This window comes from Dendrobium catenatum, unplaced genomic scaffold (genome assembly GCF_001605985.2).
Source record: "Dendrobium catenatum unplaced genomic scaffold, ASM160598v2 fragScaff_scaffold_1056, whole genome shotgun sequence".
NCBI classification, from domain to species: Eukaryota; Viridiplantae; Streptophyta; class Magnoliopsida; order Asparagales; family Orchidaceae; genus Dendrobium; species Dendrobium catenatum.
Genome location: NW_021319518.1, coordinates 7,110,714 through 7,136,044, shown reverse-complemented (window position 1 = coordinate 7,136,044; position 25,331 = coordinate 7,110,714). Strand labels below are relative to the sequence as shown.

Below are 25,331 nucleotides of genomic sequence, written 5' to 3'. Positions count from 1 at the left end.
AAAATCCGGGTTCGGGTCAACCCGTGAAGTAAACGGGTCGGGTTCGAGTTTAATTTATGGACCCGTTTAAATTTCGGGTCGGGTTCGGGTCAACCCGCCAACCCGCTGTTGACCCGACTAACCCGCGACTACTTAGATTTTTAGGGTTAATTATTTACTTATTTCGAGCGAGAGGCAGCGCACTTCAGCCATTCGTTGATTCGCCTGTTTTAGGGTTTTTCATTCCTCGTCTCCTCTCCTCGCTCTCTCTGTCTCTCATCTCTCTATCTTCTATTCTTCTGCTATCAAAGTATCGAGTATCGAGCAGTTCGAGCTCTCGAATCCTCCTCATTTTTGGCTTTCTCATTCGTGACAATCGGTAATATCTTCAATAACTCACGACCTTTTGTTGTTTTAGACTGTTGGTGGGACGTTCAGGGCCTCAGGCGATGTTTTCTGATTTTTATTTAGTTTTTGGATCGAAGATTTGTTATTTGTTTTTGTAGCAAATTTCGAGTTTTGCGGTTTTCCCTATCGTGGTGTTTGAGGTATTGAGCGTTACCGATTTGCCTATTTGGTGAGTCCGTGAATCGTGATTTCTGAAATGAGTGAAATCTATAGATGGAGGAAGGAGGATTAGCCGATTTGAGACTGAGAGCTTTAGGTGTGCTGAAATGTTCATTAGGGTTTCTTTGTGAACTTGAGTCTTGAGATCAGGAACATGAAATCTTTTATGTTTTTGTCACTACATCACTGAGCTGCTTGATGCTATCTTTTATATTGGTTATTTTGAGTATGGAACTATCAACTATGGAAGACTGAAAATAGTCAGGATTGTTCATTGTTTTGTCGGCCTGCTAACTGCTGAGTAACTGAGTTATGGACATGTTATTTGATTTATTTCACTGGCTGTTGTTTACACTTGTTGTTGTCTTGCTGTTGGCTTTGGCCCTTTGGCTACTTGGTTGTTTCCTATTGAGTGTTGGCTAATGGCTACTTGGATGTTGTTGATTTTTTATTAAATGTTCACAGCTTCACTTCAGCTTTATGATTATTATTTATTTAGTTCATACAACTTAAATTTAAATTCAAAAGCCATGACACCATGTTGAATTGCTATGATGATTTATGACTTTAATCAATTAATTGCTATTTTTTCCTATGCTTATACAATCCTATAATATGGAGTTGTGATGTGGAGTTATATAATTTTTTTTTAGATGGAGGATTCAAATACAGTTGTTGCGAGCAATCCTTATGATCATAATGAGCACGTTCCTACTGCTAATGAACAGGAATATGATAGTGATTAACTTAATAATGCTAGTGGAACAACTCAAAAAAATAAAAGGAGATTGACTTCTAATGTGTGGGGACATTTCGAAATGTTGCCCCTTGCAAAGGATGGAAAACAACGTTGCAAATGTAAGAAATGTGGGGCTACATATTTATGTGACAGTAAAAAAGATACAGGAAATCTGAGACGTCACTTGCAGAATTGTAAGAAAAGGAACTCTCAAGATATAGGTCAACTTATTCTTCAAAGTAACTCAAGTGCATCTGTGTCTGTGGTTGAAAATAAGTTTGATAATCAAGAATTTCGCAATTTATTTACTGCATGTATAGTTATGCATGATTTGCCATTCCAATGTGTGGAATGGGCTGGGCTTAGATCATTACTTACTTATTTGCGTCCTAATTTGCACATTGTTTCTAGAAATACAGCACGACATGATTGGTTATACAGTGAGCAAGATAATAAATTAAAATTACTATATAACTTATACTCTTATAGGTTAGTTATACAATTAACTTCTTAATCATTTAATATTTGTGCATTTGTAATAGATGCAAAATACCCTGAGCTTGATGCGGTGACTGATGACATAATGGGTTTGGATGTTGACGGAAATCAAATTGGAGTTGACAATGAGTCAGCGAACATCGCATCTTAAAGTTTAGAGACAATTTTCTAATATTATTATTTATGTAGTTGAGTTAAATGGAGGATTGATTACTCTCTTGGTTGGAGGTTTTTTTGCTGGGGGGCTGGACTTATGGGTTGGTTTACTTAGTTTAGTGCTTACTTATGGCTGGAGGTTTATTTTTATATCTCTTGGATCACTAATTTTAATTTTTTGTTTTCTGATGCTGCATTTTGTTATCTCATATTTAGCTAATATCTTGGATATGTGGGACTTAAATCATGATTTTTTGGGTTATATTGCTGATGGCTTGTCTCATTGGTGCTCTCCTACATGGGGTGTTGGAGGTATCTGGGATTCTGGGTGGTGATGGCTGGGCTATATCTTGTTTGATTTGTGTTGTTGCTGGTTTGTTGTTAAATCTTAATTGATTCATATGGTGGACTGGTGTTGGTTTACTTAGTTTACTGCTTACTTATGGCTACTTTAATGCTGGTGAAGTTCTGTAAATCCCATTTTTTCTTATTATTTGTGATGAGGACATCGAAGATCAACGGCTACGATCGTGTTTACTTATCTTGATGTATTTTATTTGTTATTTGTACTTTTCCCTTTTTACCCTCACTTGAGTGATTTGTCTTATGTGGCCCTAGGGGCAATTGTGTCTTTTTTTCTTTCCTTCATGTATTTGGCTATTTAAGCCTTCCCCTTCCTCTTGGAAAAGGATGATGATTATTATGAAATTCTTCTCTTTGTGAGTTCATAGTTTCTTGATCTCTTGGTGAGTTCAATTCTTTTAGATCTCTGTGTGAGTTCTAAGAAAAGCCCAAGGTGAGGGCAAAAGCAATACCCGCCAGTCGTCAGAAGCATCCTCGACTAGTGGTTTATTTTTATCTTATTGTTTTCTTCTCCAAATCACATTTTCCTCCTCCCCACGCCAAGCCCTACCCGAGATCCCATCATCCACCACGTTACTCATTAGCTTCCTCCACCATAACCCAAGCTCCATCAAGAAATCCCCAAACCCGATGGCAAGCCCCTCTTACTCCTTTGGCCGCCGGCCACCACCTTGCTCCAAGCCATGATGAAGATGTCAATCATCATAATGGCTCCTTGATTGTGGCCTAGCAATAAATAAAGGAGTTACCGATTTTTGAATTTCAAATTTGAAATTCAAACTTTCCATATTTGCAAAATTCCTAAAAAGGAAAGTTTTCGAATTGATCCAATCCAAATTTCATGACATATGGAATTATTAATTTTCATCCTAGGTGGCATCGACTCAATTGGAAAGCGCCTAATCCCTCCCTAATCTCCCTCTCCCCTCTCGCCATGCCGCCGACCCCCATGAGGGATTTCCCCCATTGATTGCTCCTTTAATGCCCCATCCTATTTGAAATTGAAATTAATTTCAAATAATTTTTCTCTCCTAAAATTTAAAATTCTGAAATTTATTTCAGGATTGTGAATTAATTCCCTCCTCTCCCCTCTCTAACCCTCCGGCCTTGCTTGGGATTAATTCCATTAAATGCCACTTTATGGCATTGATCACATGAGTTTGGGATTCAAATTTCAAAACCTAAATCCTAAAACCTGCAGTAAATTGCTGTCCAGCAATTTTCCAAGTAGAAATTGCTGTCCGGGAAGGGATTAATTCCATTAAATGCCACTTTATGGCATTGATCACATGAGTTGGGGATTCAAAATTCAAAACCTTACTCCTAAAACCTGCAGTAAACTGCTGTCCAGCAATTTTCCAAGTAGAAACTGCTGTCCGGGAAGAGCTCCAACCAGCCATAGTGCTGCCAGGTTTTGCTCTTGTCTGCTGACCAGCATTTCACGCATCGTCCCAGAGAGTTTTGCAACCCTGTTTTTCGGTCCAGCTGATTGGTGAAGTCCTGAGTGCCGTCTACTACCCAAGGGTTGTCAAAGTGCTGTCCCAAACGGCCAGAAAAAAATTCGTGGTGCCATCCATCCCTCCCCAAACACTCAAACGACCACGTCGGAGCTCCGCATTTGTCTTCCCTTGGTAAACTTTTCTTCCTACGCTTATATCTTTCTAATTCACCCTTCAAGTGTGGTTATATTTGGATTCACAAAGCTCATGTCAAGCTCTTCACCGCTAAAGCTTCGAGAACTAGAGAGTTGAGTGAGGGATTCTTGCATCGTGCCTAATCTTATTGTTAGAATTGGAATTTCTCGTTGAAACCACTCATGTAGGCAAAGTAAGACGTAGTTGACTATTTAATGATCTCATCCTCTCGCATGTGTTTAGACCTAAGCTATTTTATCACCTTAATGTTATCTTATCGTTTACATCAATAGAGGATTTTGCTTAACATTGCTCTCTAAAATTTACAAGTGCAAACTTCCTTAAGCAAGTCATTTTCGCATGGATTGTATCACATCAATTTGGCTTGTACAGCTTGATGCAAGCTGTAATTCTGCATTTATGCTGGTGTCATTGGTGTGGCCGTGTGGGACTGGTTGTTTTGGTGTTGGTGTTGGTGTTGGTGTTGGTGTTGGTGTTGCATTGTTGGACATTTGGCTTGTTGCATCATACAATTCTGCTGTTGTCGAGTTGTTATCATTCTGCTATTTGGCCTTTGAGTTTAGATTGAATCATTGAAGTGCTTATGTAGTTATGCGCCATTTTACTGAAGTATTATAATTCTTCTACTGAGAGTTCTTGGACAGTTGGGCTAAATGATTAATTAGGTTGTTGTCATTCTGCTAATGAGCAAGTGTTGTAAACTTGTAAAATTGCTGCTTCTGTTGGACTTTTCTGTTGTAGACTTGTTGTTCTGCTGCATTGCTATTGTTGGTTTGGTTGATTTTAAATATTTAATGACTGTGATGAAGAACTTGGTAAAGTGATTTAGATGCAACACACATTTAGATGCAACCAATTTATAAATTGGTATAAATGATTTTGATGGCTTCAGCAGTTGAGCAGATACTATTAAATTAAATTGATAAAAGCCTTAAAGTCATATTACCAAGTTGTAACTTTGGAGGGCACAATTTTTGGACTTGTTTCCGATGATGTTTCTTTACTAGGTTCACCCTGAGCCAATGAGCCTAAGGCTTTGGCCTTTGGTAGTTTGGTTGCTAGCAACTGCTAACTAGCAAGTAGCAATCAATGAACTATTGCTTTTATTTGTTTTTTCTTTCATTTGCAACATTGCAGGTTCTTTAATATTTATAGGTGAAATGGTGATTGGTGAATGATGACTTGATGAGATATCAGCCGAAAGGCGACAGCCATGGGACTGAAAGACAGAAACTCAGAAAGAGTGCAAGAGATTAGAGATGTAGGGAACAATTAAGCTTTATAGTTTAATGTTTATACTTATTTTAGACTTTTATTTGTTTATATGTTTAGTTAAGTTGTATACTTGTAAAATATTAATAGTAATATATTTTTTAACTTGAAATTTGTAAGTTGTATTGTAATAAATTGTGAATACATTTAAAATTTTATTGTTTCTCTTATATCCAAAAATTCAATAATTTGCTCAAGTAAAAAAGAAAAAAAAAATTGGAAAAAATTTTCTGGCGGGTCGGGTTTGTTCTGATTTTGAACCCGTTTAGCTAAACGGGTCAGGTTCGGGTCGACCCGTTTAAACCCGGGTCAAGTCGGGTTCGACCCGAACCCAACCCGTGAAACCGAATTGACACCCCTACTCCAAAGAATGGCTGACCACCCATGGTTCACCTACAGTCGTCGAGTACCGGCTGACAGTTCTTTTGATGTTTTTCTTAATTATAGTTTATTCCTTTTTGGGTGGTTTTGTCATGCATGTTAAGTTTTGTAACCACCTTTGTGTAAGTGAATTCTCTTTTGAAATGACATGAAGTGTTTAATGTATACTTATGAAAATTTTAGAGGCGCTTTTAATTTCTTGTGAAGTTTTTTAGATAAATTCAATGCATATTGTAAGAAGAAAGGTTTATGTTCTAAACGTCTGATTCCGTTTCCGCCTCGTCTACGCGAGCTCACCAGGCCGGGTCTTGACATAAAGAGTCGTTTGAATAATCTTATGGAGGCAATTTGATGAAGTTATGTCTAATTTCATCCATTGAAAAAGAAATTCATTTAATAATGTTGATAATAAAATGATTGTACAACATTTTCGAAACACAAAGAGTTGTATGAAGAAATTATAACGACATGCATTTGTCCTATATTTTATGTGATACTCAAACTATTATTTTGTTTTTGAATGATAAGAGAATCATTTGATTTTCTTGAATTGTTTTATTATCTTATAATTTTAAACGAGAATTTGACTTTTAATAGGACACAATGGAGAAAAAGGATTCATGTAGCCGACCCCACGTAGTGGGATAAAGGCTTGATGTTGTTGTTGTTGTTGTTGTTGTTGTTGTTTTATTATCTTATAATGTTCTCACTTCAATAAGAAACTAGATTCATCAATGAAGACATGCATGGGGGAGAAACTAAATTCATCCATCTTTGTCACACAACCAATTAACACCCCCCCCCCCCATATAAATATGGAAGGCAAGAAAATATAAAATAAATAAATTCCTTCCTAGATAAAAATAATATCACCTAAATCAAAACAAAATGCTCAATTAATACTTGCTTAATGTTGGTTCAATAGTACAATCATAAAAGTTGCGACATATCACTAAAGGCGTGTATGATATTCAAAATTCAGGTCTAGCATTGGCATATTTGTAAATGTTTATAAATTCTACTAATGCTATTTATTGGTTTAATGTTTATAAAAGTTGTGACATGTATCACCAATTCCTTTGTACATTAAAGATTTTGCTGAACTAGTTGAGAGCGTCAAACTTCTAGAGCAAAATATTAAAAGTCATTCTGACATCAAAAGTGGTCTGTTTAAAAAAAATTAACGTTCACACTTGTTGAAAATTATCTGTTCATGGACAAAATCAGCATACAGGAAATTTTTTTAAAGTACGGTCAATTCTTATAAATTGAACCTTCATATAAATAAAAAAAGGAAATTGGAAGCTTCATTCCTTTATTTATTTATTTTTATTTTTTCAAACTTAAGCTTTACTGGATTTCTTTGATCGCTCCTTGTTCCGATTATGTGATTGTGCTAGTTTTAAAGATGGTTTTCGGTTGGAGTGTGCAGGAGAGTAGCACAGAAAGAATGTACAAATGACCCAGTTGAAAAACAATTGAGAGCCAAACATTTAATAAGTAACAAAACAAATAACTCAGATTTTTTTTTTTTTTTTGGAGCATGCGTTTAGTTGTTGGGATTGGGGTGCTGAAGCCTTCAGGCACAAGCTCAACCCATGCTGTTAACTAAAACTCTCATGTCTAAAAAAGAATCATCACTATTAGATACAAAATACATCAAGGTTCTCAAACAAAGTCATACCTTGATTCACATGAAGAACCTGAACGCCTAGGAAGATACATAGAAGCTAACCGATCCCAGTTAACCAAACGAATGAAAGATCTTAAAATCTCTGGTGTCAACAGATGACGGGCACAATCAAAAGTAGATGTTATAATGGAATCATTCAAACCATCAAAATCACTGCAAATATTCATTAAAAAAAAAGTTAGGATGAAAAATATTTCAATTGCAATCAATGACCGTTAGTATTTACATAAAAATACCAGATAAATCTTAATTTTGCAAGAATTATTGACTTTCACCATTTTGAAACACAAAGTAGATTTACATTTATAATTCCAACATTTTCTAACTTAAGAATGTCATATCACCTTCCAATGTTCATTGAGTTCAAAAACAGCATTTCTTGGCATTGTTGCTTTACTCCATCAAATAATTTGTCCTTCTCCGCGTTTGACCATTGTCTCTTTCTAAGTGAAACTGGGAATCTCCCCATTACCATCTTATAATTGGACATTTGAGCGTTTTCGGCTGGAGCAAAATACAAGGCGGAACTCTTTTTAGAATTTTCCTGCATTACGCCAAAACATCTTGTCACATGATGCAATCCCAGATTGAACATCAAATCATATAAAACTGGTTCACAACAGCATGCATAGGAAGATTACATGGAAACAGCAGCAGTGATATAATTCAATGACTGATCAGATTAAAACATCAATATTAACTTAACTATCAATCAACTTTTGCTTATAAAAAAACTAATAGTAAGGGGAGTACCAGTAAGTTCATATGTCCTGATAGTTCGCCCAGCAAAATGAAGTTATAAAGCCACAGAAAAAAATATATTGGAGTCTGTCATTCATCAATAGATATGGATTTCAAACCACTTGCAAGATCAAATAAAATAATGAAAAATAGTAAGCATATCAGAGCTAAAACCATATATTGGAAGGAGCTTCATGTGGTAATTATGCCCTTTTATATCAAAAATATAAACATTAAACATCCTCCAATTTGGTCCCTCAACTCTTTAAAATGAGACATTTTTTGTCCTAACATCTAAGGTTGGAGTTAATGATATTAAATGTAACGGTATATTGGTCATTTTTTAATTAAATATTTATTAAATGAAATTTTTAGAACAAAAAATGCCTCATTTTAAAAATTTGAGAGATCAAATTGGTCCATCCAAAGAGTTGGAGACTATTTTGATCCCTTCCAAAGAGTTGAGGGACCATTTTGATTCTTTTCTCTTTATGTTTTTAATTTTATTTTCTTTTTTATATTCAACCAAACATAAGAAAATGGTCTCCTAAATTTCTAATACATTGTATTTACTTTAAATTGAATTTAAATACTTGCAACCAAATAGCACCTCTGAGTTAAATACTCAACTCAATCAAAATAAATATTTAGCTCCAAATAGGTATATTCAACACATTGAATTAATTTATTCCAATGTGATGATCAAATTAGATAAGTCTAAAAATAATCTTACCCTTGTTAGGGTTAAGTTCTTGTAAATTGAAAGGCCGGACAGTTCTTACAACTAAGGATGCATTTGAACACATAGGAACAAATTCCTCAAATTCACAACCACTCGATGGATTGAAAATCTAAAAACATTAAATGAGAAAGAAATCATCTTTAGATGTTACATGGTAATTGTCTTCATAGATATATTAAAACATGCATATAAATTTCAAAGTTTAATTCCAAGAAGCAAGAGTGTACATAAAGTCATAAAGTAGGGAAAAGTATATGTGCAATGCGTCTGCTAAGTTTATTTAGGTGTCAACATTGTTGCACAAGATTACTGCAAGCATTAGTCATGCAGTCATGTTTAAATCAACTTTAAAAAATTACCATATGGACAGTAGCAACTTAAACGTTATGCACGCCTAGCATGGCAATTTCCTATCTAGAATCAAAATCATAAGGCTATAATTGCATAACATGGAGATAAGGATTTCAACCTTAACTGTACTTGATGATTTCTGTTGTCGAAAAGAAATCAACCTGATACGAGGATCCCTTTTCTGACATAAACTACGCCCCACTTTTCGTTTACATGCTGTATGAAAGTCCATAAGGCATTTGATGCGTTCTTTCAGCTTTCTATTTACTTCAATCTTGGCTTCAATTTCCATCATCTTCTCCCTGATAAATCGTTGGCATGACCTATTCTTCTTGAGTGCATGAACAAAATTCTGAACAGACTTTGGAAACCTAGAAGACATGAACTGTCGCACAGACAAACTGTACAACCCATCCTCTTGATTAAAGTTACTTCGAATCTCTTCTGGATGCTCTTCATTCATTACTCTTTTCCTCAAGCTTGTATAAGGAGGCTCTGGCACGTTATCAAGAAGTGTTTTGGGTGTATCAGTAAAACTCTTCACAAACTTGGGAAACACAGATATGGCATCAGCTCCAGGTTGTATCAATCCAGTATTACTTTGTTCTTGATGCTCTTCATTCATCGCTGCGGTTAATGATATATTGTGAGGATCTTGTTCAGATGTATCAGCTGAAAATGTGCCGCTTGTTTCTGGTGAGAAGTCCGCATTTGTTGCTTCAGTCACTTGCACAGAACAAAGGACAAGTAAATTCTCAGATGCTCTAACTTGGGATATGCAGACATATAGTACCCTCAAAATTTTAAAATAAAAAGTATTCTTAGGTTAAGAAAAATTCAGAGTAGTTGTTATTTATTCCTTCTACATAACAAATAATGATGTTAAAGTCCAGAACCAATTAAGAGCACCCCGGCAGGGAAAATTTGGGTATTGGAAGTAAAATCAAGAGCGATAATTATTGTTTCAAATTTCCATATTGGGTGAATCATTTGAATCCCATAATAGAATGCTCTCTCTGCAATTAATGAACTAAAAGATGCTAAAGGCATACGCATCATTTCTCTATTAAGCACGTTACTTTTTTTAAGTGCGAGGTAGTAGTTAAGTTCAATGTAACCACACAAAAAAAAAAAAGCATGATTATCTTTTTTTTTTCAAAGATTTGTCTGCATAACGAGCTATATTGGTGCAGGGATTCCAAATTTAATCCAACTTTTTTACCCAAACAAATTGGGGTAATCTGAAAAATCAATCAGCCAAAAATGCCATTTGACTTTGAAAACAATAAATTTTGCCCTTGCTGGCTTACTCATCACTTAAATTGTACATCTATAACAAAACATGACAATGAAAGGAAAATAGGGAAACAGCCGCTACTGAAGTGTGTCACGCCCCATTTTGACTTCTCTCCAGTCAACCATTAGGCACAACAAAAGCGGACCATCTAGGTAGACGTGTTTTCCACCAACACCCATCCTGACTCTACTAATCAGAATCAAGTTAATGAAAAATAATATGACTAGATCATTGGAAAAATGTATCTCATCATTTAATAGATTCATCATACTAAATGATATGAAAATGTGCATAATTTATCAACAAAATGATGGACCGGCCGATTTGATTGAGAGCGAATTAGAAAGTTTCCTAATCAAGAGTGCGCTATTTAGGAAGGTTCATAATCAAAGAGGAATTATTCATGAATGTTTAAATTACAATTGCGAGGGAATTATTTAGGGCAAGAGATCTAATTTGAATTCAAAATTTAAGAGGGAATTATTTGGGGTACAGGAGGAGGAATTAAGGGGGGATTGTTTAGGAATGTTTTAATTAAAATTGGGATGGAATTAATTAGAGAAATAAATCTAATTTGAATTCAAATATGAAAGGGAATTTTTTAAGGAAAGGAGGCTGATTTGGGAAAGAATTATGGGAGCCTATTTAAGGCCAAAAATAGAGTGATTTCAAGATTATATTTTGGAGTTTGCTGAATTTATTTTATTCTTAAGTTATTTGGCTCTAGCCGGTGGCTAGGGATTTGGAAGAGCCGGATCTTCCTCTCCAATTGAAGATCCAATTGTATCTTGCATTTCTCTTTATCTTTCAATAAAAATTTATTTTTGGGCGTTCTTCCCAATTTTTCGTGTTTCAACCGCTGATTTTTATGAAAAAACATCCACTTCTTATCAAAAAATAAGTTATAGAGCTTCCAATACTTTCATAAAAAAACTTATACAAACCAAAAGCCTTTAATTTACATAATGTACATTCTTTTCTATATTACATCACAAAACTATACATCCATCTATAATATTAGGGTAAAGAATAAGTTGGGTCATCTACCTATGATCCCACCCACTCTTTCCCCTTCTTTGAAAACTAATCATCATAATATCTGATGAGCTAAATGTTCAACGAGTTAAAACAATTCTAATATGAGATTCAAACATACAAGAGTGAAGTAATAATATGTATGTTGATCTTTTGAACTAGCATGAGCTTTTTTTATTGCAGATATAGCTAATTTATGTCAGTAATAAAGTTGAAAGAAAACTTGCTTTGATATTTAAATAAGTAAAAGACATAATTTTAAGCAAGCAACATGAGCGCCTGTAAGAACATGAAGTACATTTATCAAATGTTCAATCATGAGATGTCCACTACTTTTCAATTATGAAGTTCCTTGATACTTTTATTTTTCATTTTCATTATTACTCATTAATTTTCTTGAAATGAAATATATTGCTTATATAGGTTTTGATACCTTTATATCATCAAGTTATCACCTAGCTCATTAGTCACAATAATCATTGATAAAATCCAACATTGAATTCATCACGGCCCCTTGATATAGGTCACAGACCAATCCAATTTTCCAATATCAATTGTCGGGATAAAGGTTGGGCCATTCCAACTTTTCATTATTAAGAGTTGAAAATTCTTTATTATTTCTTTAATGAGACTTATCTCGTCAAAACTTTTGCCCCTCTGCATAGGTCATCATAGTCTACCTACTAATATCACATAATATGATATTTGTATTTGCTTCTTAAATTTAATATTATCATCATTGATATTTAAAATTGATTAACAATGATATTCATCTGTTATAAACTTTTTTTTTTAATATGTTATAAACTAATTTGTTTAACATGAATGATGAATCAAAAGTAACATTGTATACAACTATCAACTTCTATGTACTTAAATAAAAATCATTTTCTATTAAATAATTGGTTGAATTGAGTAAATTAAAATATCTTTGACTCATTTAAAAAAGGTAATTCCATAAAAAACATTAGACTAGTTAATATAATGATGCCCTACTCAATATGGAAAAAAATCTACTTACATGCACATAGCAGCTCAATGGAATTATGAAAATTACCAAAGATTAGACCTAAAAGTAATATGCTACTTATACTAGAGATTATCTCACATTAATTATAGAATCTTCGTCAAGACAAATTTACAAATTTCTATCACCTCCACATCTTAATTTTCATAGACAACCTAAAAATCATAATTTCTCAATTTAAGATAAATTTTTTATTTCTCACATCAAAGCTAAATCAATTGACATAAAATAATAATTTTACCTTATTCACCCTCATTCAAGCCTTCAATCCTATAAACTCAAATCCAAACTTAATTTACATATGAAAATACTAAAATAGGATTCTTGCCGAAAATCACGATTTATCATCTTTCTCCTTTTCTTCCTCTCACTTTTCTTCTTCTTCTTTTTCTTTTCATTCTCATTTCTTATACTTTCTTTCTTCCCTTCTTCTTTCTTTCTTTTTCCTTCATTTCAGACTTTCCTTCTTTTATCTATTTTCATTATCCAGTTTAATGTGCCAAGCAACCGCTCCTTCTCTATTTTTCTACACCGATAGCCCCTCTTCTTATTTTCCTTCTTATTCATATTTTACTTCTCTATACCAAGTAACCCTTATAATGCCCGGATCTAGCTCCCAAGCCTCCAACTACTGCTACGAGATGGGATAAGGATGAGACGGATACTATAGGATCAGGTTATTCGTAATCTAATTGATCAATTATACAATTAAACTATCCTATAAGTTATTCTCATAATCATCGATTTCCCCTCGCACAGCACAAAATTTTGAAAGTTCTCATTTTGCTATAGTGCATTAATAAGGTGAATTGTATTATTTTATACTTTAGGCAAATAAATTTAAATGATAAATTAATTTAAAATTGCTAATAAATTAATTTTATACACACACACAGAAATATAAAATATTATAAAAATAATGTTGATGATTTTTTGGTGTATAAAAAATGAGGTATAATTTTTAGAAAAAAATCTCATCCCATCTTTTTGACATATTTGAGTATTACAAAGTGTGAAAGTGTCTGCACTTAGTTTGATGTAGATCATAGCTCTCAACCTCCTGCTTTATGAGATATACTAATCCCCTCATGCAGAAGTTAGGAAGAATTTTCAAGATTGCAGTTCACTTTAGTGAATGCAGTGCTTTGCGCTCTGAAGCAGCGAGCACACCTTATAACTTTCTATGTGAATTAGCATATGCCAAAAGATTATTCCAATTTTGAAGTAGGTATCAAATTCACACAATATCAACCAAAAAAAGTTAAGAATCATGATGAAAATTGATTGGGACTGTAGTATGACAAGGCACACATAACTGAAGCTTTGAGGAGGTATAATAATCCACCAATTAACCTCTAGTAACCACTTATTCACCATGAACATCAAACGTATTATTTCGTTTTGGATTTTTTAAGTCCTTGGAAATTCTCTCTTCTAAAACTAATGGAAATGTAGCTGAGTATTTAGCTTCAATATTGGAGTACATCTCTCAAATTGGATCAATTATAGGCTTTGACCAAACTCAGAGCAAAACTAATTTGAACTAATTCAAGAGAAAATATGGTTCAAGCTTTTCAATCCTATTTCAAGAAAACTATGGCTCAAATCAATCTAGATGACCTAAATTATGTATATTAATTATATACATCAAAGTGAGAGATTTTTCGAGAAGATTAGCAAATGACTACCAATATTATCAATGTTGTTCACCATGACATAAGGTTAAAAATGCATTTCTCTAGTCCAGATAATGTAAAGGATCTCTATCATAAGCCTTTGAAATATATATATATATATATATATATAAGCTTTCATCACACACTTTTTCATCTCAACATCATAGATCATGAATCACTTCAATTCAATTTGGAAACTCTAGGCCCCATATTATACCAACTATTACTCTAAAAATATCAAATGGCAAGGTTATGTTTCTAAATCTTAGGCTACACAGCAGGAGAATGTGCACAATAAACTGATTAGTCCTTCGATAATCATTTGCTTCAAGTTTCTCCATAAGGGTATATCATTTGCTTCAATTTTTACCTCAAATTAATTTTTTATGGATTAAGGTAATTAATTCCAAAGGGAAAAAAGTTCTTTGGGGATGTTATTGATGATGAGCCTCCAATTAATGGGGATTTTTAGAATTTTATGATAGCTAAGCACAATTGCAAGCTATAAAATGCATTTGTACATCTCCAACCACTCAGGAGGATTGAAAACATTATAGCAATCTTCTAAAGAATGCAACTTGCAATGAAAAGAGATGCAAATTAGTCATTGATGGTAGGAGTTCAACAAATAGTTTCTTAAAAGCATATCAAGAGTTAATCACATCTAGCTCCTACCCATGTAGATTGGTTGGAACCAAACATCCCTATATAATACTAAGTGTTGCTTAGTTCTTTCTCCAAAATGAATAGTTACAAAGACAAAATATAGTGTTGTCCTCCTGATGAATGTTGCACGTTTCCGCTTAGGTAAACCATGACTTTTTGAAATGAATCTTATCAATTATCAGCAAGAAAATACTAAAAATAATTTAATAGTTTTTTTTTTTTTTTTCATTTGTTCCCTGTTAAGATTACTAAGCCTTCACCTAAGCAATCAGAAAAACCTATATCTAAGAAAGGCTAGACTAAATTTTTCGCTAAATGTTACATCGACTAGTTCTACTTCTAATTATGCAAAACCATTTAAGCTTTTAACCAAAGCCTACACTACTTCAACCACACCACAATCCATATTTAGTTAGTTATTTTGTGATTGAAAAGCCTTTAAGAAGACTACCATTGAGTCAACCATACTATGTTATAGGGCATAAGTGTAAATTTCACTTCTTATTTTCAAGAACCATATACATGCTATGGTTGCAAACCTTCTATCAAAATTTCAGGGCATTACTCCAGATGAACTACTACAAGAGCTTCCTCCCACAAAGTACATTCAACATGCCCTTGATTTTATATTAGATTCATAGTAAACAAATCTACCACATTAGAGAATGAATCCATTGAGCACGTTGAGCTCAATCCTATGATGCACCGACACTTCTCCTCAAAGAGGTATGCTCTCCTCAAAGAGGCATGCAGTGTCCGACACGTATCGAACACGACACGCGTCTGACACGCCTCCAACAAGTGTCGAACACACCAACAACGTGTCTTAAAAATTAAAAATAAATTGGACACGTGTGTCCAACACGCATCTTAAATATTTATGATTTTTTTTTTAAATATAATTCTTGTGCCTCATTTTTATTTATTAAAAAAAAATAAATTAAATTTCTTATTTTTCTCTCCAAAGCCAGCAAATCAATCGCTCGTGCTCAATATCTCATTATTTAAACATTCCTATTTTCATTTTTCTCTCACAGATTACGACTAAGATTTTAGAACATTGCACAATGTCATATGTTCAACGTCATTGCAATATCAATGTTTTACAACCATCGCAAAATTGAAGTTTGATATTGTCTTGACATTAATTGACACACGACACCAATAATTTCTACACCCACAATCATGCCCCATGCACCGTCCCGACATCTCATATTTATCCAACACCACATCAACATTGCCGAACAGCATCGTCTCAACTTCGAGGATCGATGTTATCTTGACAATGATGGTTGATGCCCATTGCACAAAATCGATGCCAAACTCTCGACAATATAGTCATCTCCCCTCTCGATGTCTAACATAACATCTACATCCAACTATCAACATCATAACATTAATCATTTTAAGCACATATCCTAGTTAAAAAACTTATTATTTCTCAATTATTCTTAATATTATGCTTATTCAATTTCCATACACTCTTTTTAAAATATAAAAATTTTAATACCATGTTCAACCCATGTTCGAATCCTATATTTTCAATAATTGACGTCTCATGTTCGTATCGTGTCGTGTCTGTGTCTGTGCATCATAGGCTCAAACATGGCACAGATGAATTAATACAAAAATGATTTACATAAGAAAGTTTAAATTCATGTGCTGTCCCTATGGCGTCGACACCAAAGAAAAATGATTCTTAGAGTATGTGCAAGGAAATTATGTATTAAATAAAATTAATATAAAATACACATTCATATACCAAGGTTGGATGTCATACTTAACATTATAACTAGGACATTGTACTTTTCAAAATCTAATCTATATAATAGATATCATCATATCCAAGCCATCCTGGAATGAACAAAATATAACATTTAAAATACCTTAGGAGTTACATGAATATTTGAGACAAGAAGGCCACAACCTTTACATGTAAAAAAGGGTATTTTTTGGAAAGTTGCTCAAGAGTTATTGAATGAACTTTAATCTTTGTCGTCCGACTTTGTCAGGACGATAAGCAACCCCGTCTCACATGAGTGCCTATGCCTTAATGGTTAAATGAAAAAATATAATATTATGCTCCCCTTGTCTAAATTACATTTCTTTGTGCAAAGATGGAGCAAATTTTGAAGTGACATGAGGATAGGTTCTTGTCTAAGATAAAGCTGCCCAAATGTCATGTGCATAGCAACAGTCGTCAGCTTTGTCTATATGTCACAGAGATGACCTATACCACAAACATTTTGGACTCATTCTTCAAAATGTGCAATAACAATCTTGCTTGTGAATTTGACAAAAGGCTCCCAAGGCAATGTATTTTAACATGCACCTTGCGGAATGACTTAAGGTTACAAAATAGAGCAACCTTCAAACTGCGAGAGGTTCTTGACATGTAAGGTGTGCTCAGAGCTGCTACAAGTGAATTAACTTGGTTTTTAGCAGGAGATGCAAGAGAATAAGCATCTACTTAACGTTTCAAGAAGTTATGCACATAATTAAAACATCATTGCAGTTCGTGGAGAACAAAGTTATTGAGGTAATAAAGCTAAGACTGAAGCCCCCAAAAGTCCTTGAAAAAGTTAACCCATATAGATGAAGTTTGTGATTGCCAAATAATTTATAAGGATCAGGTCATATATGCAAAGTAGTAGAGCTACCATGAAGACCAAATAGCCCTCCTAAGAGGCAAGATGAAGGAGGTTGAAGAGCAGTGTTGATCCTTCAAGGAGAAGGACAAGCTACTAAAGACACGACTTGCAAAATAGAGTAAGCTTCCTCTCATGGATCCCAACAAAATTCTGTTCAAATTCAGAATTACCAATATGTAAGCCATATACACTCTCAACTACATAGAGGATAGATACGATGCCATAAAAGACATGATCAATGAGCAGCTTGTACAGGAGGAAGTTTTTTAAAAGGATGGTTTTGAATTTTGTATGAAGATAGAGCACATAAAAGTGCCAAGAGGAAACAAACTACAATGTAAAGCTTTCACTTCTAGTATCTTCCATTCTGAAAGATAGTGAGTTCTTGGAAACATGAAATGAAAAGTTTTTACACATTGATTGAATTTGCTCTAATGTTTATCTTATGTGTTGTATTTATTAAATTGTACTATTTCATATTGGTCATTTATGCCCACTAGTCTGCAAGCAGTGGCGGAGCCAGAAATTTTGTTCGGCGGAGCCAGAAATTTGTCTCATTACCGGAGCTAAGAGGAGCTATAAGATCAAAATTAAGAATGCAAATAACATGACCCTTAGAGCTTATAAGGCATAAACATCTACCACGGACGGTCTTTGTTTGGAGGTGAGAAAGAGCGAAAGGGAAAACTAAAACAGTGTTTGAGGTAGTGACTCGTGAGTCGTGAGAGAGAAGTAAAGGGGAAAACAAACTATTGATGCTTTTCATGTGTCCATAAAAAAATATTGGTGACTTTTCTGGAGTAATAAATAACTTTAAAAGGAAGAGTTACACAAATTAGAGCAACTTTTCTCGTTGACGAACTTGTTGCTCTATTAAGCCACTAAAACAATTAGATTTAAGCCCCTTTCGTCTTTCAGTTTTAGCTTTAGCTAAATCCTTTAGAGGAGAACTCTCGTACTAAGTCATAAATGCGCGTCCGCAACATTTCCGTTGCGCAAACAGAGAGAGGAAAAGCAAAATGTACCATTCACCTTAATTAATTAGATTATTAATAGTGCAAAAATAAATATATATATATATATATATGGGTGATATTTAATATTTAATAATTATTATTAGATAATGAATAGTTAGTTAACAAATAAAAGTTTTAATAAAATCATATTTAATTATAATTTAAATAATTAAACATTTTAAATAATAAATCATTAAATAGCTCTGCAACGCTGTGTCAAAATCTCTTTTCATCATTGGGCCCCAAATGGAAAGTCATTTTTGCCTCTCTCTCTCTCTCTTTCAACACTTTACCTATTAGTCTTTCCATCTCTACAACTTAAGCATTGCATGGTCTGGATAGAAGTTGGATTGAAGGCTTGAAATAAAAAAAAAAAAAAACCTTTAATAAATAAAATTAAAGCTGACAAAGGGTCATACAATTTTTTTTTTTTTCATGTGCCCCACCATGCCCCCCCCTTGCCTATGTCTGCAAGATAAAGCCTTGACTTTAACTAGAGTAGGATAAAAGAGCTCCTGTCCCGCTTATCAGTAGAGACAAGCAGACATTGGCTATTTGCGCTAGCAACTGACTTGTTTATATTGTATATTGATTAAATTTAATCTGATTTTAATTTCCTTTGTGTTGTATTTGTTGATTTGTATGAATGTATGTTTCTCTTGTATAGCAAATAGTTTGTAAGATCGAGCAGTGACTTGAATTAAAGTAAGTCAATAGAGCTCTTATCATCGTTGCCAGTAGAGACGAATTAGGCCTTATTTGTCATGCTAGTGACTGACTTGGTTATCAGCAACCCTTTCCTACTTTAGTTGTCAATAAAGGTAGATTAGGCTTTAGTTGTTGGCTCCAGTAACTGACTTGGAAATCATCAGTCCTTCCTTGCCTTGGTTGTTGGTAGAAATAGACTATGCCTGGGTTGTAGATGATCGTAGCAAACTTGATTGTTGTTAGCCCTTTCTATCTTGGTTGTTAATAGAAGAAGGCTATATGCCATGGTTGTTATCAACCATCCTTTTCTTACTTGTTGACATAAGCAAACAAAGTTTTGGTTATTGGCGCTAGTGAACTGACTTGGTTGCCGTCAGCCCTTCCTTAAATTGGTAGTCGGAAAGGAAGGTTGGGCCTTGGTTGTTGCTGCTAGCAAGCAGCTCTCGCTTAATTTTAATTCATATAAAAGACTTTTAACTTTACAAGGTTTAAGGAACACATAGAATAATGGGTGCATGATGAAAATGAAACAACTCTAATAATTGAAGAGTTTGAAAGAGAGCATTTTTCATTTATGAAGCTTTGAGTATAATATAATGCGCGTTCATAACACTAAAGTATAAACAGATATTTGTAGACAAAATAATGTCATTCTCCTCTTAGTCTATGATCCCCCCACTAGTTGATCAAGCTTTTGCATGAGTATGTCCTTTAGGCTTCTTTCTCAAGAGGACCCTAAGATATTATATACGCATGTAACTGAGAGCAGGTTAATTTTTAGGGAACTAAAAGGTTAAAATCATCAAAGTTTCAAGTTTTCAAAAGTAAATCACCCTCGCTTATCTAACGCTTGTAGTGGAGTTCCTCCAATTCTTTAGTTGACAATGTAGAGGACTTCCCAATTGATCAATAACTTTCGTGCATTAGAGTGACTTCTAGTTATCTCAAGATTTCATAGAACTAGATCTACAAGCGAGCCCTCTGATTTTATTGCTCAATGATATAATTTTGAATGATTTGCGTATTCTACTATGGGACTTCAGCAAATGATACATTTATGATTTCTTTAAACAAATCTAGGTAATCTTTCTGTGATTCTTGGTGATTGTAAACCCAAGCTAAGACATGTTTCACCGACATTTAGATGATTGGCTTGTTCCTTGTTGTCAGGAAGAAAAGTATGACTACTTCATATCCAAAATAAAGCGAAAAGTGAGCTTCACCGTTGATCATAGAAAGGGCTGTTCGATATGCCAAGATAATGGATAATAGCTCGCTAGGCCAACATTCAAAGAGATCCAATATCTTCTTCTTCAGTAGATTGAATGCAAATTTATTTGTAGGCTCAGCTTGGTCACTAGTTTAGGGATAATGCACATGATAGAACTTCAAATTGACTCGTTTATTGGGAGATTGAATGCAAATTTATTGGTAGGCTCAGCTTGGTCACTAGTTTAGGGATAATGCACATGATAGAACTTCAAATTGACTCATTTATTGGCAGAAAAAGGATATTGATACCTTGCTAGAGTATTATCCGTAATGCTACCAAGAGCAAGGTCAAACCTAGTAAATTTTTCAAACCAAAGAAAGTTAAATACAGGTTCAATTTTTGGCTTGATTGGAGCAAATTCTTGCACTAACTTGGTAAAATAATCCCCTACAAAAATAATAAAATAGAATTGTCGAGACACCTTTGGGAATAAAGCAATTAATTTCATTTCCCACAATGACAAACCACATGAAAAAAAAAAAACAAGGTGAAATGATTAATTAAATAGTTTGGTTGGGTAGATAAATTACTCTTCTATGCAATTGACAGCTCTACACCTTCGCACAAAAAACATTTAGGATCTTCTCCCATGGTAGGCCATTAGTAACCTTCTCAGAGAATTTTCTAGCTAGACATTCAGCTACAGAGTGAGTTCCCCACTCAAACTAGAAAATCACTTCCATGAATTTGATGGATTCTTATGGCCCGAAACAACTTGTGCTAATTCTTGAATAAGATTTTATAAAGAGGTATCCCTCATAAACGAAATAAGGAGGATATAATGTTTCTCAAAATCAATTTGGATTCATGCCGGGTAAGTCTACTATGAAAGCTATACATTTATAGAGAGGTTTGATGGAGAAGTATAGAGAAAATAAGAAGGATCTACATATGATATTTATTGATTTAGATAAAGCATATAATAAAGGTCCAAGAGAAGTGCTATGGAGAGTTCTAAAAAAGAAAGGGGTTAATAATGCTTATGTTTAGGTCATTAAAGAAATGTATGCAGGAGTTGTTACTTGTGTTCAAACACAAGGCGGTTTGACCAAATATTTTCATATTTCAGTTGGATTACATCAAGGATCAGCCTTAAGCCCATATCTTTTTGGTTTAATTATGGGTGTTCTAACTAGACATTTAAATGCATTATGGTGCAGAATGTTGGCCATTAAGAAAAACATAATATTAAGTTAAATGTTGCATAGATGAGGATGCTCAATGGATAATGTCTTTACTCTTAGAGATAGCATACGAAATGAGCATATACGTGAAAAAGGTTGGAGTAGCTTCAATGGAAGATAAGACAGAGAGTCGACTTAGATGATTTGGTCACATTAAACAGCGGCCTTCCGATGACCGGTTAAGATAGTAGATGTATTAGATTTGTCTTATATTAAGAAAGGTGGAGGTAGACCTAAAAAGACATAGTAAGAAAATATTAGAAATGAACTTTCTTAATTAGATTTAAATGAGAATTTGACTATTAATAGGACACAATGGAGAAAATTTTTCATGTAGCCGACCGCACGAAGTGGGATAAAAGCTTGATGTTGTTGTTGTTGTATGATAGAATGAGGCGTATAAAGTCAATTTTCCCTTTCTATACTCAGGAAACATTTGGTTGCACATTGATATGTAGCCTGAACTAAATATTGATTTTCTTATCACATCCAATCATTTCAATCAAATGATGAAGTTAACTAAGTCACTGTTTTTAAATATGTGATTCTAAAGCAACCAAATGAACCCGCACTTCCTCGGCATGGTTTTCTACCCTAGCACCCATTCCTACAACACTCTAAAGCACCCCTAGATATCATCAATCAACCTACACACCAACAAAGCCCTAGTAAACAGAATAAATCAACAGCATTGTGACAGCATACCACCCCCATAGTGCGCGAACCTCCGCTGGATGGCGCGGAGAGTCTCGAAATCCTCGTCATCGTCCGTATCGAGCGGCGGGAAGGCGCGAAGAGGCTTCAAGATCGGAGGGGTCCCGGGGGAGCCCAAAGCGACCGCAGGCGGTAAGAACTGCTCCTGAAGCCGCCGGAGATAGGCGATGTCATCGCCTGCACTGCCCTCACCATCGGAACAAGAATCTGACTCGTCCCCATTGCCTGCGTAGCAGAAGTCATCCTGTTTGGAGCCAAACGTTTGCATGAATCGTCGGAGGTTATCCTCGTCCTCGCCCTCATCGAAGGAGGAGTCTGCTGCGTCATCATGCTGGCCACAGATTGGGGAGAAGCAGCCGGGAGAGGGAGGCGGCGGGGGCCACGAGGACGACGACATGGAGAGATTAGGGTTCCGGCGAGATCTTCAGATTGGCAGAGATTCCGTTACCAGTTGTGCTATGCCGCGGAAGGGGAAGAGGAAACGCTCCCTCCTTCCAGCAATGCACAGAGGTTTAATAAATCTCAAGAAGAAAAAGCACTGCGGAGCATCATGGCCGGCTATTTGGTTTAACTTCGAGTTTATATATATATATATATATATATATATATATATCATACATGTAAAGTTTCTAATCGGAGCATCATGGCCGGCTATTTGGTTTAACTTCGAGTTTATATATATATATATATATATATATATATATATATATATATCATACATGTAAAGTTTCTAATGTTAGATATGAGTAACTGAGAAAATATTAGGTGAGGAGTCTAGACGTAGAGATATGTTCCACCATTCATTTAAATTTTGACATGTAGAGTACATTTTGGTTGTACTTTATATGCACTTTATTTTTGCTTTATCTTCGTTTTATCTATACTTTAGTTGTATTTTAGTTGTGTTTTGGTTGTTCTTTTATTGCGTTTTACCTACGTTTTGACTACGCTTTTAGTACGCTTGGTTTAAAGTTCTACGGACACATAAAATGTATAAAGTAAAAAAATAAATCCAATTGAATATCTACGTCCGGACTCCGCACCTAATAATTTCTCGTGAGTAACCAGTGTAAGCATAGAATAAAGTAAAAAATTAGCATGTAAGTACACTAAAAATTATGTAGTGTTCAATCCTAGAAAGCAAGCAATTGAACGGCAAATATTCTATCAAAAGAGTCTGATTAAGTAAGGCTAGACTTATCCAAAAATTGGTACTCATATGGACACATACAAAGGGTGGTTTTAGAATTTATAAAAAAAGGAATGATTATTGGGTTAACTTAACCAAATTTGAAATGGACAAGTCTGATAATAGTTTAACCAAAAGCAAATTGCTAAACTATGAAAGTTCTAATCAAAATAGTATAACTAGAAAATGGTATATTATGATTAAATCAAGTTATTATAATCAAAATATCATGATTATACTGAGGAATTTAACCAAAAATGCATAGTTGATTTTAGATATTTTTTGAGTCAAAAGATTATAATGAGGGTGAATAACACAATCATTAAAACATAACAATACTAAGAGTTGATTGTGCCAAAAATGATATGACAAGTCTAAAAAGTTTCTCGACTATAGTGAATAACATTTGATATCACACCGCTAAGATATTCCTAAAAGAATATAGGCAGTATATATGATGATGACATCATAATAAATTTGATCCTCGTAGTCACATATTTTGATGAAAACTAAGCGTGGACTTATGATGAGGAGAGAATTATGATTGTCCTGGCTAACATAAAAGGTTTTAGTGCAACATTCAGTTTTCATATCGAAACTAGTAAGAATATGTGTTAAAAATAAATTCATAGCATTACCAAATTTATAATGAATTTACACCTATTATAGCACATAATATTTTTTGCTGAAAATGTTATTTCTTAACCATTGAACCATTTCATTCCTAGCTATAATGAAGCATCTCATTACACTAATTTAAGAATCATCTAAAGATTATAGTTCATCACCATACAATGGGGTATCATCAAAAACTTCTAACAATACATTATCTTTTGAATATAAGATTTTTTTCTAACAATAGAATGCGAGCTTTGCATTGATTTTGTACATAATATTTCTTATGGATTTTAAAGTATATCCTAGTTTTCATAGAACTCCCTTTAATAGAAGTTTTGGACACATGGATTTGGCCAATGGGTGGAGTGGATCTAGCATAGACTTATGGGAGGAAGTGAAAGACTTGACTCTTATATCTAGAGAGAGAAGCTTTTTTCTGCAAAAATAATATAACGGAAGGCTTTGTCTATGATTTTGGGATAAAATAGTCCAACCTTATTTCTTATGTTCATCATAAGACCAATGATAAATTTGTTTGCCACGTAGCAATCATTACAATCATAATCAGTTATAGAAATCAAGTCATCAAATGCATTCAATTATCTAGTAGCTAGGAAACTATCTTAAGGTCAGTAATGTAACACCTCCTAAATTATGGCACAATCAATTTGTTTTGACTCGACTTAAAAAGGTAACTCACTAATTTTCTATATTTAACACCCATTGTATGCATGCAAGTTTTTCTTTCTAAGACAATAAAAATGGTGTTTTTGAGTTATTGTCTTAGAAAGAAAAACTTGCAAAGAAAATTGATACTTTATAAAATTAAAGTATTTTTTACTAATGAATATAAACAATATAGTTTTTCTAATGAGACTCTTAATTATATATATGGATCAAAGAATATACATCTCTAGATATATAACGAGATTGTAGGGGTGAAAAAAAAAAAGATTTATGAACTTCCTATAGTTGTTTATATATAGAGAACTTTGAATATTCAAATATCATATGTCTAGGCATGTCAATATTCCATTTCAATACTTCTAATTATTGTAGTATTCCTCCATCGAGACTACATCACACTAGATTTTAATTATACACATGATCATTGTATGCATTAAATGAAGAACGAGATAT

At 34.0% G+C, this 25,331-nt stretch overlaps 1 protein-coding gene across 12 annotated transcripts in view; it reads right to left on the bottom strand.

The window, feature by feature from the left end:
* The window catches only part of LOC110103393, a 52,074-nt gene extending 29,135 nt beyond the window's left edge, over positions 1–22,939 (bottom strand). For 10 of the 12 annotated variants that reach the window (XM_020832084.2, XM_020832085.2, XM_020832090.2 and 7 more), the window contains exons 1-4: positions 22,376–22,939; positions 9,256–9,863; positions 7,648–7,847; positions 7,295–7,456 (exon numbers count right to left, since the gene is read on the bottom strand). In XM_020832084.2, the coding sequence (XP_020687743.1) occupies positions 7,295–7,456; positions 7,648–7,847; positions 9,256–9,863; positions 22,376–22,781 (1,376 nt within the window). In that variant the 5' untranslated portion in view covers positions 22,782–22,939. The remainder of the gene's footprint in view (positions 1–7,294; positions 7,457–7,647; positions 7,848–9,255; positions 9,864–22,375) is intronic. The other 2 variants (XM_028698180.1, XM_020832087.2) reach the window with 2 other exon arrangements.
* Between the last annotated feature and the right edge of the window lie 2,392 nt (positions 22,940–25,331).